An 18,290-nucleotide genomic window follows, 5' to 3' on the forward strand; every position below is an offset into this window, starting at 1 on the left:
ATCAATCACCATGAATATCCCACCAACCAATGGCACCCAAGCTTCCTCTATTTAACCCTGATTTGGTTGATCTTAAAAATATATTTTCCAAACATATACTGTTAAAGAAACACTGACCATATAATAACTTCATAAAATCTAAAGGCTAGACATTTTTGAATGAAATACTCTTAGTTGGCACAAGCTAAGAGACTCAGTACTGTGGATTATTTCTCACATGAAGAGAACATCTCTAAATTGGAAAGGGCTAATATTTTCTAGTAGAAGAAAGGAATGGGACTCAGGAGTGAAATATGTGCAGATTTGGTTGTGTCATCAAGACCATGTTGGAGGAACAGAAATACTGCTTTAGAGGGGCTCTCTGAGAGAAGGGAGTAGGAGGTATTTCAGACTTCTGGCTCCTGGCTAGGTGGCAAGTTTTGCTACCTGGTGTACACTGGAACTAGGCCTTGACACACACATGTTCCCCAGCTGCAACACAGCCAAGTTCTGCTTCTTAGCTTACATATTTATCTGTTTCTCTGGAAGCCGTTTGTCTTCAGGACACAAGGATGCCAGGTCGTATTTTCCTTGTTTTGCTTCAGCCTAATTTCCCTCTCAGTTGCCTCTGTTCTATAATTGAGTAACCACAGAAGGGTTTTGTCAAAAGCCAACTAGGAAAGGCTAAGGCACACAAATGAGTTTTCTGGTGATGGCCCACTATTTTGCATGTCCTTCAATGGGTAAGCTCTGAGATGCAGGGTCCTTAAAGACTTCATCCCAGGATTACTTCTTGTTGCTGATCTGTCTTTCCTGTCACTATTGCACAGTCTAATGATTCCTGAGCAACAGCCCACCCTATTGGGCAAACTTCCTGCAGATCAACATGGAGATGTACTCTCATATAGTAATGCTATATAGACGAATTGACTTCACAATTTCTGATAATGATTTAACTCTTAAATTGAGACAAGTAATCCCAATCCCCCTATAGAATAAAGCTGCAAATAGAGCTTTGTAAACCACCGTGTGTCATGGAATAATTGCACTAGGATAAGAAATAAGGCTTGGAACAAATTTGTGATCGAGGAAAACATTCATTCTAGGTCAGGTCCAAGGATGAAGCCACAGGTGTGCACCATGATAAAGCAAGGCCATGTGAAACTGTTGCTTTGAACTTATAATGAGCTTATGGAATGAAACACTGCTTTGAACTTACTATCAACATCCTTCTGTAGCTCCCCTATTGTGTAACATTTTATTTATGAGGTAATTCTTTTTTACATACAGAATTTGTCTAAAGACTATAAAAAGCTAAAAGCAATAATAAAGTTTTGGTATAGCCATTTCCACCATATCTGGTGTACATGTTCTCTGCATAAATGACTTTCCGTCTTTTCCTTTTCTCTTTTAAAGTATTAATGAACTCCAAGTTTCCACATGGCCAGAGAGGGGTCCCTAGGTGGGGTACCTGAGCCATAGAGAAAAAGGCCCTAGCAATTAAGCCTTCTTTTTTAAATCCCCTGCTGCTAACTGCAGGAGTTAATTACCAGAAGTCAGTGGCTTTGGGTCTTAGAATAGCAAAGAAAGAAAAAAATTAAAATTAGTAAGCAACTTTTGCTCCCCACAATCATTGATGTCACCCACAGCTGTCGGTCCCAAGCAAGGTTTCCTTCAAAAGCTGAAGAATCCGCAAACATGAGCGCATGGTTATGCGTCCAGATTACCCAACAGCACTGGGGAAGGATTCCTGCTACAGAGTAAACTTAAACTGACAGATTCAGAGGACTCTGGGGCTTGCATGATCCATTTTGGGCTTCTTCAGTTTTGGTGTTTTTGTGAATTTGCAAGATGCTCTTTTAATGCATGCCGTCTGTGAATTAATGTGTATAGAGTTGAAATTAGAACAAGATCAAACTGAGGTTTACACAAAAATGTTAACCCCTAAGCCAAACTCTGAATTGAAAATTTATGGAAGAAATGGTAGCGAAAGTTAGGAAACATGACCATAGGGGAGGATGGGGGGGCATCTCCAGGACAAGGATGAGATGTGGCCTAGGACAAAGGAGGTGCCCAAGAATCAATGAGGGTGACCTTAGCTATGACTCACTACACTGGGGATATGGAACCTGAAGAGGCCACCGCCCACCTGTATCCAGACAGGAACTCCAGTGCAGTGATAGAGACACCAACCCACCCACAAAATTTTCAATTCCAAACTTACCCTGTCTACAAGTAATACAGGCATGGGGGTGGGAGCAGAGACTGAGGGAGTGGCCAACCAATAACTGGCCCAACCTGAGACCCATCCTATGGAGAAGCACCAATCACTAACACTATTGATGATATTCTGTTTTGCTTGCAGACAGAATAGGAAAAAAGATTGTGGGACCCGAATGGGATAGGAACTCTGCAGGAAGACTAACAGAGTCAACTAACCAGGACCCTTGGGGCTCTCAGAGTCTGAACCACCAACCAAAGAAAGAACAGACACAGGCTGGACCTAGGCCTTCCTGTACCTATGCAGCACATGTGCAGCTTGGTCTTCATGTGGGTCCTGACAACTGGAGCAGGGGCTATCCCAAAAGCTCTGCTCTGTGTGTGGGATATGTTGTTCTAGCTGGGTTGCCTTGTCTGGCCTCAGAGGGAGAGGAAGCACCCAGCCTTGCAGCTACTTGAAATGCCAGGGTAGGAGGGATACCCGGGGGAGCCCCCACTTGCCCAGAGGAGAAGGGGACAGGGGAAGGATTGTGGGAGGAGTAATCAGGAGGGAGGCAGTGAGTGGGATGTAAAGTGAATAAGAAAATAAATAAATTAAAGGAAAAAAAAATAAGCCGTTTGAATCCTGTTGCCAGTCTGTGACACTGTGAACATTTACAAAAGCCTCTGCCCTTCCCTCAGAAGCTCTTCCCTATATAATCCAGACATTTTGGTCTCCCCTCTCTTTCTTCTTCCCCTTCTCTCCTGCTTCTCTCTGCATTCGTGATTTCTTTCTTTCTCTTCCCTGTCTCCTCTCTCTCCCTTCCCATGCGACTTCCCTGGCTTCAGTCCTGGGGGCCAGTGGACCTCTCCAAGAGCAGCTTCCCAATAACCCTGCATTTAATATAAGCTAAACTGGCTTGAATTGGCTCATTTCACTGGCAGAGAAATAACTTATCACTTGTTTATAAATGTGAACGGACATCCAGGACCTGGGAAGACTTGATGGACAAGCTAGTTTTTCATGGTTAACTCTCTGAATTCTTTGTCTTCCCAGTTCTACACCCCTTCTCTAATCGTCCCTTTCCCTGATATCCAAGAAAACCACGAGAGGGAGCATGGTTTGTAAATCAGTAAGTTGGGCTGGAGAGGTGGCCCAGCAGGTACAGGTGACCTCATTCAATCCTCGGAACTTACATTGTGGACGGACAGAACTGACCCCCCTCAGGTTGACCTCTGACCTCCAAATGCATGCCATGTCATGCATGCACACACACCCCAATAAATACATGTAAAAATATTATTTAAACATATGTATGTGTTGACTAAAAGAATCTGGAAACACTAAGCTAAGGAGGGAAAAAAGGTAAGATATAGAAATGGATTTGCCAAAACTCACCATCAGAGGGCACAACCGTACTGCAATATGCAGCGCCCACGCTCTGCCAGGACGCCGGCCTCTGGTGTGCCTAAGAGACAAAAGCCAGGCAAACTGTCAGGGCAAACTGATTCTAGACACATGTGTTCCAAATAACGCTAGTGTTTGAGTGAGTAAGAATGATGGACTCTTCATGGAAAAGAAGAAAATGCAAATAAATGGAAACAATAAAAGGTATTCCTAGCAGCCTAGCAACAAGCACACTGCAAACAAACACATCCTCCCATACACATGGGTGGTCTCACACTAAACAACATGAGAACCATACCTAAGCAATTGTCTTTACTGACTTTTGCCGTTAGACCTCAGACTGGCATCTCCCATCAGTTACGAGAACGAGATGCACTGAGCATTTCCAGTATCGAGTGGGCTCTGAATCTTGCTGTTTGCTTTCCTTATTAAAATCTCGGACAGGCAGCCTCAGTGCCTGAGCCCAGAGCATTTGAAGGAAGCCACAGCCGCACACTTTAGCCGCACCTTCATAGGGCAGTGCTGCAGCCAGGAATCCAGACTGAAGTTCTCAGAATTAAGCTGGGCTTCAAGGAGAATACTGAATACATTTCTAAGTAAGTCTTTCCTTTGAACCTCTCTCCCAGTCCCCAAACGTGTGACAGGAGGAAGGCGGGAAGGCACTAAATAAAACCCATCCAAGACATTTAGGATTCCAGAACAGTGCACAGGGTAACTCAGCTGTGCCACAGGACGCATGGATCTCGTTACCTCCCTCCTCCTAAGACGTGGGGGACAGAAGGCTGAGTGTGGTGTCTGGATTGAGAACGGCCCAGCAGACTCTTGTGTTTGAATCTTTTGTCCCTAGTTGTTGGAACCATTTATGAAGGATCAGGAGGTGTGGCCTTGTTGGGGTAAGTATGTCACTGGGGGTGGGCTTTGAGGTTTCAAAAGCCCAAGCCAGGCCCAGTGTCTGCTGCTTCTGTATAAGAATAAATAAACCTCTAGTTATCGGTCTGGCACCATGTATGCCTGCCTACATGCCGCCATGCTTCCTGCCATGATGATTATGGACTAACCCTCTGAGTTCCGAAAGCAAGGCCTAATTAAATGCCTTCTTTTGTAAGTTGCCTTGGTCATAGTGTCTTTTCCGAGTAATAGAAAAGTACCCAGGACACTAATATTTAGAAAAAAATATAAATAAATCATTTAAATTACTGAAGAGAAAGTTTGTGGATTGTTTTTTCTTTCAGTTTAAAATTTTGATTCATAGGACTTAATTTTGGTCACATTTAAGAAAGAAACACAGCTAACCTCTCTTCCACGACACCACAGCTAACGGATGTAGTGAATAACCCATCTTCATCTCACCTCAGATGGCACCTCCCTCCCTTTCCAAATACTTATATGAAATTTCAATCTGTTTCTGAACCTTTGCTCTGTCCAGAACTCCATGATGGTTTCACGTTCCGGGTTTATGGTAAATTTTAGTATCTGATTTGGCTAGCTGTCATGAGAAATATATGTGTGTGTGTATATATATATACACACACACACACACATATATGTGTGTGTGTGTGTGTGTGTGTGTGTGTGTGTGTGTGTGTGTGTGTGTGTATCTGGCATGTAGAACAGTACCTGTTCTATAGTAAGGGCTCAGGAAGTACAAAGCATTTTGCTTTGAAACCATGCTAATTCCACAGGCCTGGAACTGACTGGGTAGACCAGGTTATCCTCAAATTCACAGAGATCTACTTGCCTCTGGGATTAAAGGTGAGTACTGCTCTACCTGATGGAGCTGGAATTCCACGTCTCCTTTTGAATCTTTATCTGTATGCTAGAGAAGCGTTTTACAGAGTTCTCATCACAGAGTCTGCATCTGTTCCCGCGAATGCTTTCTGTGTTGTAGTGTAGTAGCCAGCGTTGAATGCGTGACCCTGAGTCTTTATTTTCTTCGTGCACATCTGCTCTATTGGCCTGTTATCTTACTATCACTTCTGAGTTGCTCTGTTTTCTTTGTGATCTAATCTGGGAATTCTTCATTAGGAAAGTCTAGCCTCCTTACATTTATTTATAGGTATATAAAACATATATTTAGTCTTTTCCACTATGCAATTTTAGAGTCTTTTGTGTTTGTAATGTTTTTCTCTTTGTCAATATGGAAGATTAAACCCAGGGCCTTGACCATGATGGGCAAGCAGTATTGTCTGAAATTTTATGTGTGTTCTGACTGCTGCTTTCTTCTTTAAATAGTTTACTTAGTGAACTAAAGCATGGGGATGCATGCTTGCCGTCCCAGCCCCCAGGAGAGAGAGGCAGGAGGATCACAAACTGCAGTTTATAACGTTGGTTTTTGTGACTACTTGGCTCTGTCTTTCCCCTTTGCTCTTTAAATGTCATTACTGCTCAGTAAGGTCTACTCTGGCCCCTCCTGTTAAACATTGATCCAGCATTTGCCTCTCCTGGTGGCCTTCAGGTATATACTCCTACCCAAAGTTAAGTAACTTTCCCCTGATTTTGGTAGGCCTGATTCTTTTAAGTAAATTACTCACTTAGTTTATGGCTGTATTCTCTGACCTACGGGACAAGAATTTTTGACTGGTTCAACCACTGACAGTGCTTGTGAAATAACAAGTCCTCATCAAATAAATGCTAAGTTAATATTGACAATGACGGCTTGTAGAAAATATATATTATATTAAAACAAAGGTCTTCCCTCTGTTATGAGCACGGAGGCTTTTTTTTTTTTTTTTTTTTTGGAGCTGTGGACCGAACCCAGGACCTTGCTCTACCACTGAGCTAAATCCCCAACCCCGAGCATGGAGGCTTTTTATGTCCCTTTTCCAATCAGTTTAGTTCAGGTGTCAGTTATCTACCCGCCTTCCTGCTTACCTCAAGGCTCATTGTGTGGAGTTTTGGCTGGCCTTTCTGAGATGACCATGGGTGGCTTACATAAAGCACGAGTTTATGCAGTGTTAGTCCTTTGTTCTCCTCACTGCCCTTTGGAGGCCTCAGGGATTCAGACTCTGATCTGAGCATATGAGCCCACATTTGTTCTCATCTTAACTCTCTAGAGGCTGGGCTCCATGCTAGCTGCCAATTCTGTAGCTAGAGTTTCTGCTTTTATTGCTTCAAGGACCAAACTTCTCCCTGAAGAGGGGGTCTTGAGAAATGAATTTTCTGAAGCCTGACATATTAGTTCCTAACAATCTTTCCTGGAAGACTTGTTAAAGTCCTGAATGTTGCTTTTGGGGAGTCTGAGGCCAGCCACCAACTCTGGAGAACTTGCTTGCCTGGCTTTGCTGGAGATCCGCAACCACAGGTGTCACCTTTTGAGGTCTCTCTGGACGTCTGTCTGGCCTTCGCCAGGTTTGGCTGTCACCCTCTATACAAAGTGCTATGGGACTGCTCCCATAGCACGGTTGTGTTGAAGACAAAGCTTAGAATTCAGTTTCTTATTCTCCTTTATGCTTCGGTGTGAGGAGAGAAGGGAGGGACTGTTACATTCACTGGGTCATTATCGTCATGCAGTGGCTTTTACCATGACCATCTGTGAGCAGGAGAGAGCAAAGTGGGAAGAAATCCCAGGCACCTATCACTCCCTTCAGTAACATTTTGTCAGACTCAGTTTATCTAGGTCCATCTAGTTTGCTCTCTTCTTTCCCCAGTCAGTCAGTCTGCCAGTCAGTCAGTCTGTCTCTGACTCTCTCCCTTCCAGCTCCCCTCCCTCTGTCGCTCTTTTGATGTTTATGAAATACAGTTCCAGGACGTCAAAGCTGGCCTGAGTCTTGCCATGTAGTCAATGGTGATGCTGACCTCTCACCCTCTTCTCTACCCCTCAGGTGCTGGGATGATAGGCAGGCAGAATTGTGCCTCATTTCTCCCAGAACATCTTAAAAGACGTCCAAACCATCAGAACACTTCACCTGAAAATACTTCAGACCACATTTGCTGGAACACTGTAAAAACCAGAGGCCTCTAGGATTTTTACAAATTGTCCTTGGCGATATTTTCTGTAGAACAACAGTACAGGGCATGATTTCTGTTAGATGCTGCAGGGCATGGATTGGCAGGCCAGCCACCTCTGTCTGAAGAGTTTTATTGGAACACAGTTGAGCTTGCTCATACCTACCACTGATCAACGGACTCTCTAAACAGCAGATTTCAACGGCAGTGGTGAGAGGGAGGAGTAATTGCACAGAAACCACGGGGTCTCAGGGGCCAGACTCTCTGCAGCGCAGCACCTTAAGAAACCCTTAGCTGGCTCTCACTATAGAACGAAGCTTATATGATGTGGGGATAACTCTCCAGACCACGTCTGCACTGATACTGACAATCACCACTAAAATTCCATTTAGAGGCAGGTTTTCACTGCTGCACAGGCCGGCCTCAGACTTCCGACAAGCTATAGTCTTCCGCAGCCTCCCCAACTTACAGCCACCATCCCAAGCTGTTATTCATGAAACCGTCCAGACGCACATATAGGTCTGTAGTTTTCTCTAAGATTTCTCATGAGAAACTTGTTGAGACTAACATAAACAAGGATTTCGTTCTAGCTGCTTCTCCTTGAAATATGGTAACACTACAGAGGAAGAACAATAAATCAAAAGCAAGCAGGAAATTGGTAATGGATGCTCAACACCAAAGAAGTGACTGCTGCTCACCCCTGCGTCCCGTGATCCCCACATCAGAGTCATCTGTGCTGCATCTCTTTATGTCACAGTAAAACAGTAAGCTTTTTCGTTTTCTTTTGTTCTAAAGTAGCAAGCATCGCATAAGTATTTGGCTAATATTAACATAAAAAACCCAGCGGGAAGTTTGCTGGGAGCCAAGAATGGTGGTCTGTGCATATCAGCACCTGTGGCCAGAAAAAGCCTCACTGTGCCATAGCCTAGATCTGCCAGATTCCATGTTCCTGTTACCCTCCATCAGTATGACCCACATGCTTACAAAGATGGATCCCTTCAATACTGTCTCCAAGTGTCTTTTTCAAGACCAGAGTATTCATCTGGCTGGGCTAGCTCAGTGAACAAAGTGTGTTGCCTCTTGAGGACATAAGAACTTGAGTTTGGTCGCCATATCCTAGCCGATATTCCCGAGGAAGCTTCCTACCCAACCAGAGGCAAGGCCAGCATTCTGAAACCCAGAAGCCCCTCAGCCAGATTAGAGACCCTTGGGTGGAAACCCTGTTCTACCAGAGGCCATCCAGGCCATCAGAAATCCAGTTCCCAACTCAGGTAGAGACCCTCTACTTAACCACAGGGCACTCCAGCCAGAGGACCAGAGGGAAAACAGAAACCAAGGACGAAACACCCATCCCAACAAAGACAAACCCAGCACCTAGGCCTACAATTGCTCCAAAGCCAAATGCCCAAATGTCAGTGTAAAAACACAGTCAACAACAGCCAGGACAACATGTCACCAACAGAACACAGGAGAGGAATGGAAGAGGGAATCTCAGCTGTTGACGATACAGCAGAAGAGATAAAGACACATTGATCCAAGAAAATGTTAAATCTAAAAAACTCAAAATCAGGGGTACTATGGCAAGGTCAAACCTAAGAATAATAGGAATAAAAGAAGAAGATTCTCAGCTCAAAGCCTCAGAAAATATTTTTAACAAGATCATAGAAAAAAAGATTTTAACCTAAAGAAGGGCACGCCCATAAAAGTAAAAGAAGCTTCAGAACAATAGATTGGGCCAGAAAAAAGAATGCCCTTGCTACACAACAATCAAAACACCAAACACACAGAACAAAGACAGAATATTAAAAGCCGCAAGGGAAAAGGCCAAGTAACACATAGAGGCTGACCTATCAAAACGACACCAACTTCTCAAGATCGATGGAAAGCTGTGGAAACGTAAGGGCAGTAGAGCCATGGGTACTGGTTTCCAGATGGAATATAGGCACTGTGATCGGAATGCCAGCCAGCTGCGACTTCCTGGATATCCTTCCCTCCCTCTTGTGAAGGGAGGGGAGGGAGAGAGGGAAACAGGAAGGGAAGGAGGAGAGGGAGGGGAGGGAGGAAGGGAAACAGGAAGGGAAGAAGGGAAGAGAAAGGAGGACACAGGATAGGAGAGGGCCAGTTGGGAAAGGAGGGTAATGGACTAGATAGAAGGGACCTGAGAAAGGATGGACAGTGGATGTAGTCACAATGTATTACACACAAGTATGGCATCACACACACACACACACACACACACACACACACACACACACACACACACACACACACACACACACACACACTCTTTAAAAGCAGACACAGTGAAATGCGTTTGTAGTCCCAGTGCTGCGGGGTTGGGGAAGAAGCACAGGAGGAACCTGGAGACTTGCTGACCAGACTATCCACATTGCAGTGAGCCTATCTCCAAAAAAAGGCAGATGGTGCCTGAAGAATGACACCCAAGGCTGTTCCCCAACCTCTCTCCTCTTCCTCCCTCCCTCCTTCTCTCTCCCTTCCCCCGCTCCAGAGTCTATGGCATTCTATAATTAACAGTGTAAAACTACTGCAGTTGGCCTACAGCAATACCAGTGTGCTCAATTTGTTTTTTCCACGTTTATCTCCTGACGCAATAAAACTATTGAAGCCGCACACCAGTGACAGACTCTTACTACCTTCAACCAGTGTACCCACCTCGACAGAAGCGGGGACCCTGGAGTTATTAGAAAAGTTATTCGTTATTGGGACCTGGAACTTCAGGCCCCAAGATGCAGTTTCTCACCTGTTCTATTAATCCTACCCCTGTTGATGATTTCACTTTAGGGTGAGCTCGTGTTTGAACTTTAATGTTCCCCAGTAACGCACTCACCAGCCATTTCTGTAAGGGATCTGACTCTCCTGAAAAGCCTCACTCGTTAGAAAGTATAGTACATTTTCAAAAGCACGAGGATCTGTACCCTGAAACCAGTATAAGGTTAGCCCTCCCATGTGAAAGACAGAGAGTCCAAGTTTTTCAGAAACGTCCCTTTAGACAGCAACAAAAACAAACAATTACACTGAACTTCAGGACGTATTTTCTGTTTGGATAACAAGGAGACAAAGTGTCTTATGAGACCAAGTGTCTTATGCAGTTTAAGTTAGAGGGCTATTAAGATGTGTGAATTAGTGCTTTAATATCAGAAAGTTACTCATCCTTTGCTTATTTAAAATGATTGTTAGACTTTATTATATCTGGACTAATATTTTCCCCACTAGATACATTGTAATGTCATAAAAAAAAAGTCATGCGTAAATATATAAAGTATATGCCTTCAATTCCCAAGGCAACTTCTGTTCTTAGGAAGTTACTAAATCTATCCAAGAGAAGTGACTTTAGAAAGCACTTACTGCCAGGAGCTGGAGAGATGGCTCAGCAGTTAAGAGTGCTTACCCCTCTTTCAGAGAACCCAGGTTTGGTTTTCAGCACCTACACCAAGTGGCTCACAAACACTTGTAACTTCAGCTCCAGAGAGATCAGTGCCCTCTTCTGGAGTTCTCAGGCATGCTGGGGGTGTACACGAACTCACAAGAACCCACACATACACATAAAAAGAATAAATTAAAAAAACAACAACAACAAAAAAAAAAACGAAGTCTTAGCTGGGACCAAGATGGTGATCAAGCCTATGTTCCCAGCACCTGGGAGGTAGAGGCAGGAGGATTTCGAACTTAAGGCTACCTTTGACTATGTACTGAGTTTGAGGCCAGTCAGAACTACATGGGACCCTGTCTCAAACAAACAAAACAGGGAAGAGTTTTTGTTTTTGTTTTGGACTGCGGTTCTTGGTTCTCTGTAGCAAAAGATGACCTTGAATCTCTTCTCCTCCTGCCTTCAGCTCGAAAGCATGGAGGGTGAAAGGCAAGCATTTCCTCAGGGATCATTTGTGATGCTGGGTACTGAAGCCACAGCACTGGCTCTGAAAACGTTAGCAAGCGCGCTTACCAGCTCGGCTACACCCCAGTCCTTGTACTACTTTTAAACAAATTATATCTTAAAGCTCATCTTCTTTACCAAGTCTGTACACTGTTCCTAGATTCTGTCCATGCCCCTTTTGTTCCATTATGCTGTCTTCTAATATCTGTTCTGATGACCGACTTCCCTTCAGGGCTATGGTCAGCAGCCAGAAGACTGCATTAATCTCCTTACATATTGGTACCTCTCAGTATGCCGGGAGGATAGAAACTTCATAAAGACTTACTTCACTGAATCCTCGTGCGTTCTTTTTTTCTATCTCAGCTTCTTTGACAAGCTTTATGACGGCTTTGTACTCTACTCTTTCCGCTGGGGAATTATTACTGATGCTTTATTTACTGCGGAGGGATTCTGAGAAATGAGAAGAGATGACGGCGGCTACAGGCGTTTGGGGATACTTAGAGCATCCCTTATGTATATATTAAAAGTCTGTTTTACTTTTGGCTGCTGCCGGTGGATTCCACGTTACATTGAGGTGGTTAATAACTATACTGTTAACTATTTTTAGATGGCAAAATACCCAACCACAAAAATTCCTTAGAATCCTTATCCACGAAAATCCTTATCGTCATACAAATATTAGCATTTGTTCTTGATAAAAATGTACACTCTTCAAAAAAGAATCAAAGCAGAATGCCACCTGTCAGATTGACTGAAGAGACACAGTTTGGAAACCGCTCATATCGCTTGTCAAGAGTGGAATGTGATGTAGTGTTCTCCTTGGAACTTGAATCTGTGGGTCCCTCTACATTCCCATTTAAGTCTGTGAAGTCTCCAGTCACCACTGCAATGACCCTGAGAGACAGTTGCCTCTAAATGAACACACCAAAGTAAAACTTCTCTCTCTGAAGAGACTTAAAGTTAGAAAAATAGAGAGAACTTCTGGAAGTATTTGATTTTGGCTCGATGGTAGGTCAACAGGTGTTAATTACATCAGTCTGTGGGTTTTAAAAAGTGCGGTATTGTGTGCTGTGTGAAAATACTCTTTCCTGTTTGGGGGACTCCTGGGGCGGTTCTGACATCTGCTCCCTGCACGGTGGCATCTGCATCACCCAGGAGCCTGGCAGACAGAGGTGCAGGCTCCCAGCTCCCACCTCAGCCCTCTGGCATGGTAACCAGGTTACTAGGAAATTCTTAGGCACACAGAAGCTTGAAGAGCCTTGTGTAGCTCACCCAAAGGAGATTCAAGGGCACTGGGGAGCAATCAGTGTGGTGGTCTCAGACCTCCACCTCTCTCGTCAAGACCCTGGCAGAAGCAAGAGAGTTTCACAGAGAGTTCATGTGACCGAACAGAAGGAGTGCTGCTCAGACGGCTTGTAAGCTCGATTCTCAAGTCACATCTGGTTCCATGACCTTGAACCAGACTTCGTCTGCGAAATGATCGGGTCTTACAGCAGACACTGTGAGTCTTTACAACCCGGAAAGCTCTGCATTTGTGAAGACAAATAGCGATGTGTTCTTCCCGACATGTGTCACACACGATGAAGTAGTTGAGGGAACTGATTTAACGGTTCGTGCAGCTGGAGAAACGGTTCAAGAGGCCTGAGTAACGCTTTGGGGCCTTGCCCCTCTAACACTGAAGCTGAGCCTCTCTCTTTTTCACACTTGAATTCTGAAAGATGCACAGTGGTGAATAACTTAGGTGGTGGGTGGCAGCTATTAATAATCCCTCCCGCTTCCTTTGTTCCCGAATACAGATAAAAACACAGGTAACAAGAGCGGTCCAGAGATGAAAACAGCTCGTACATTGTGCAGCAGAGCCGGAGAAGGAGATTGTTCTTAGGAGAGCAGGGTTAAAGCGTTTAGAGGTAAAGGGTCGAGGGAAAAAAAAACCAATATGTATGTGAACATGTGAATGCACCCATGTAGAGAAAATGACACTAATGTGCATCTGTACATGTGAACACAAATATGCAGATAACATGAAACTAATTGCATGTGTATACATGAATACACATATGTAGGGAAAACAAAACTAACACATGTGTACACATGAATGCACATATGAACAGAAAAGAAAACTAACACGTGTGTACACATGAATACACATATGTAGGAAAAACAAAACCAACACATGTGTACACATGAATGCACATATGTAGGGAAAACAAAACTAACACATGTGTACACATGAATGCACATATGTAGAGAAAAGAAAACTAACACATATGTACACATGAATGTATAAATGTAGGGAAAACAAAACTTTCATGCATGTGTGCATGTGAATGTATATATGTAGAGAAAATAAAACACACATACACACATGTGAATGCACATACAGAGAAAAATAAAACACCCATACATATATGTGAATGCATATACATAGGGAAGATAAAGCAAATGTAGCAACATATTAATAACGTAAATCTAGATGGGGTATAGGACCATATGTACATTGCATTCTTCCTATAATTTTCTTTAGATTTGAGAATATTCAAAATAAAAAACTGAGGGAGAACAAACTGACATGACTATCCACTGACTCCAATATGCTTCTTGCATTATTTTTTTAACAAGTAAAATGTATTAGATTTAATTTTTTGGGTAAACATAAAGCTAGAATAGGGTGGAAAAAAGCAGTAAGCAGGGCATTTTAATAACTCGCGGTGCTTCTTTAATGAAGTAAACAATATCCAGCCACAGGGTGGGAGATGGCCCAGGCAGCAGGGCTTGTCAAGAAAGTGCCCTGGACCCATGCAAAGGCTCAGTGTGGGGCTCACTGCAAGCCCAGTGCTGGTGGAGGGGGCAGGGACGGCGTGCAGGGGACTGACTGGCCAGCCAGTTTAATAAAACAGAGATAAAGAAGAAAGTGGTAAGGAAGAAAGGGAGACACCTGAGGTCAACCTTGGGCTCTACACAAGTGAACTCACATAAGCACGCGTGTAGGCATACACACACGTGAACATGCATGTGCACATGAACACACACACACACACACACACACACACACACACACACACACACACACCACAGAGGGGCAGTACATAAATAGGCCTGAAGTGACTTTCATTTTCGCTCTAGCATCAGCTAATATTGGAAAGAACACAGCTTTCTCTTCCTGCCCTGTGAGGAGAGGGGCGCAGTAGGTGCCGTGAGCATCGCTCTCCCGCATCGCTCTCCCTCCCACGTGCGTCTGAGCGGAAAGGATTTCTACTCAGGAAACAGACAACAGGCGAGTTCCAGCACGGCAGTAGGTGTGCTTCGACACCCTTTCCATGCGCGCATCACTTCCGGGCCCAGTCAATGCGCGCATGGCTTTCCGGGATGATCACCCTGCTGCGGCACTGGTAACAGACACAGGGACCAGGAGCAGCCAATGCTCCTTCGCCACCACAGCGATGCCACCCAGAACAAACAAACAAACTTTAATTAATGAGATATTTAAATACATTTGTTCTTAATACCCCGGGGCTTCATAAAAACATGTCAAATTCAAAGACTTTTTTTCCGGTTTCTCTGATGTTAGCTAAGTGGATGGATTTGTTTTATTTTGCTGTTAAGCTTCATACAGTTAACACATTACTTAAAATGGTCACAAAGAGGCTGTTGTTAAAACTCTTACAAATCAAACCAGCACAGCGTAGTGTAAAGGGATGTAGACAAGGCAGTTGGGGTGATTTTCATACATAATTGAAAGCCCAACTCACCATAGCGCTTTGCTTATTCTGCCTGAGGGCAGCCGCGCTCCACTGACTGACTGGCTGGGCGCCGCGTGGGACTAACCGCTCGGTCAACAGTTCGAGTCACAGCCTCACGGTCTAAGCAGGACACAGGCTCAACTACATATTAAGAATGACTCTTCTTACAAACACCACTACCATCTTCATTCTGCAAGGATTATGGACGCCTAGGAATGATAATTCATGAAGTTTGCTTAGTGCCAAAACTATCCATTGATTTAAAAATGAATAAATCTCAAAAGCAATGTATAGTAAATGTGTAAATTATAGTGTGCAACATATAAATACATTATTATTATTTTACCTTTACAGGTATATGAATGTATACATATTAATGACTATTGAACATGTGAAATATATACATATAATAGCTAATTGAATATGTCAATGTGATTTCTCTTAAGACACGTGGAGATGGTGTATCATTTTTACATTATGTAGCTCTGGAGAGAAAGGTTTGGAAATTGGGGATGGAAACAAAGAGCGTTGACAATATTGTAATATGTATTTTCTGTGGTAGTATTAAATGTCAATTTACCAGAATCTAGAATCACTTAGGAGTCATCTCCAGGAGCTCATGAGGGGATATGGACATAAAGGTTAGCTCTGAGATTGTCTACAAGGTATTATCTTAATTATAATAATCGATGTGGAAAGTCCCATCTTAACTGTAGGCCACTCCCCAGCCGAGGACTCCGGCCAGTTATATATAAAGTGTAAAAGGCGAGCTGTGTGCTGGCACACACGTATGCACGCTCGGCTCTGCTCCTTAAGCTTTTTCCATACACTACAGTTAGAGCATATTCTTTCCCCTCCCCCAACTCCCTCCAGATCTTCCCCACCTCCCCAGTTTCATGCTTCATGCACTCTCTCTCTTTTTTTTTTTCAAAAACAAAAACAAAAACAAAAACCCCCAACAAGACAGAAACAAAGCAAACCCACCCCAAATGATGGATGCAGAGTGATCGGCTACCACAAGCTGTGGGAGGTGCTTTGCCCCTCCCCCACCACGATGGCCAGTACCCTGAACTGTGAGCCCCCATAAACCTTCTCTTGTGTCGCTTTCCACAGAGCATTTTATCACAGCAACAGGAAGTGAAGTCATCTTCTCAGTTTAAAAATAAAAGCTTTGACACAAGATAGACCAAATGTAGATATTTAAGAGTGATTAAGTGTAGAGTCTGTGTTACAGAATCCTTTGTAAATTGTACAAGTATTTCCAAACTGCGTTTGTTTGTTTGTTTTAAAGCACTGTGCATCTTTCTGAGTCCCCGAGTCTGCATGCTTGCTAAGAGACGTGGGGAAGCTCTTTCTGATGAGGCTTGGATTGCATGTGCACAGAGTCAGACAGCATTTATCGATATTATCTTGCTGTGTGCTGGCCCACATTGGCTCCCCCAGGCTCTCCCATGCTGGCAGGCACAGAATAGCTCCGGTCCACTGTTGCAGACTTAGGCATCCGTTAAACAAGTCCACCACAATGGGCTTTTGGGCTATCTCTAGGTTGACCAATACACTGTAGTGTACATTCATTTTCTAAACTCTTCGAGATAAAACTAGGAGACGAACTTCAGGGCTAAGGAATGTGCGTATGTTCATGGGGCCACACAGTGAGTTCTACCACAGGCTCCGATGATAGCACCCAGAGTTCCAGACTCTTTGCTTAAACAATTTTTTTTTTTAAATTACGTGTGTGCATGTGCATCTGTATGTGGGCATGTGCATGTGAGGGAAGCGCCCATAGGGGCCAGAGGCACTGGATCTTCTGGAGCTGGAGTTGGAAGTGTGAGCCTTCAGGTGGGGGTCCTGGGAACTGAACCTAGGTCTTCTGGTAAAGCGGTAAATGCTCTGACTGCTGACCCATCTCTCCAGCCGCAGGCTTTTTCTATTTTTATTTTATTTTATTTTATCATGCCTAATATTGTCAGCTTGGCTAATTTCGGACTTCAGGTAGGAATGTAATTGTTTTCTAGTAGCTTCCTTTCCCAATGACTGATGTTAAGATCTTTTTGATACATTTATAACTCATTTGGGTATCTTCTCCTATGGGTGCCCCTTCAAGGATCTTTTGTGTTTTGTTTTGTTTTTTTACTATGTTACCTTTTAAAATTTATATAAAATTACTTATGTATTGGGCTATAAGCCCTTTGTCAGGGCCTCATAGGTATGTATGTGTATATATGTATTTATTTATGTACATATAAAATGCATGTGTGCATTTCTTTTCCCACGATGGCAAGCATTTTAGTGAGACCTCAAAGATGAAATGGAAGCTTTTAATGTAGCCCGACTGGTACTGTTTTCCTTCATGGGTAGTGGCTTTTCTAGTCTGCCTTAGGTATTGTTTCCTGTCTGAAGGGCAGGAAGATATTCTTCTGGTTTCTCTAACAAGTTATGCTCTTCTAACTTGGACATCTGTACCGGTGTTTTATGATTAGTTTTATTTGGTATAGGATTCAGCCAAGGTTAAATTTACTTTCTTTTGTAGCAAGCTGGCCATTTCCCCTCCCCTGAGAATATACAAAACCTGCAGATGAACCTGCAGGACAGAGAAGCAACAACTGAACACTGTTAAATCTCTCAGGCATGATCTTGACACTCTTTCCTTCCTGCGAACCTCTGCTCTCCTCTGGGGAGGCCCAACATCTCTTTCACAGCTTCCTTATGACACATTTTAATGTGTCCTAATGTTACTGCAAATAGTTTCATTTTTCAGATCTCATTTCCTGAAAGCTATAGGAATAGAGCTTACTTCCCCTAAGCTTTGTGTTGGAGCACTCGTTGTGTCTACACACATGTAGAAATGTCTCGGCTTCATGAATTTAAGAAACTGACTGATCACATCTGACTCACAACTGGTTTACTATGCGATTCACTTTCAATCACTTTGTGGTAGTCATAATTTATAACTTTCCTGTAGATTCTTTCAGATTTTCCATATGTACAATTGTGTCATCTGTATATGAGGTTAGACTTTCTTCTTCTTCTTCTTCTTCTTCTTCTTCTTCTTCTTCTTCTTCTTCTTCTTCTTCTTCTTCTTCTTCTCCTTCTTCTCCTTCTCCTCCTCCTCCTCCTCTTCCTCCTC

At 43.4% G+C, this 18,290-nt stretch overlaps 1 protein-coding gene across 1 annotated transcript in view; it reads right to left on the reverse strand.

Moving 5' to 3' along the window:
• Positions 1 to 18,290, reverse strand: part of Mcu (mitochondrial calcium uniporter) — a 165,972-nt gene that overhangs the window by 41,414 nt on the left and 106,268 nt on the right. The window contains exon 2 of the mRNA XM_032888810.1: positions 3,578 to 3,647. Coding sequence (XP_032744701.1) covers positions 3,578 to 3,647 — 70 coding nt within the window. The remainder of the gene's footprint in view (positions 1 to 3,577; positions 3,648 to 18,290) is intronic.

Source organism: Rattus rattus, chromosome 18 (assembly GCF_011064425.1).
Source record: "Rattus rattus isolate New Zealand chromosome 18, Rrattus_CSIRO_v1, whole genome shotgun sequence".
NCBI lineage: Eukaryota > Metazoa > Chordata > Mammalia > Rodentia > Muridae > Rattus > Rattus rattus.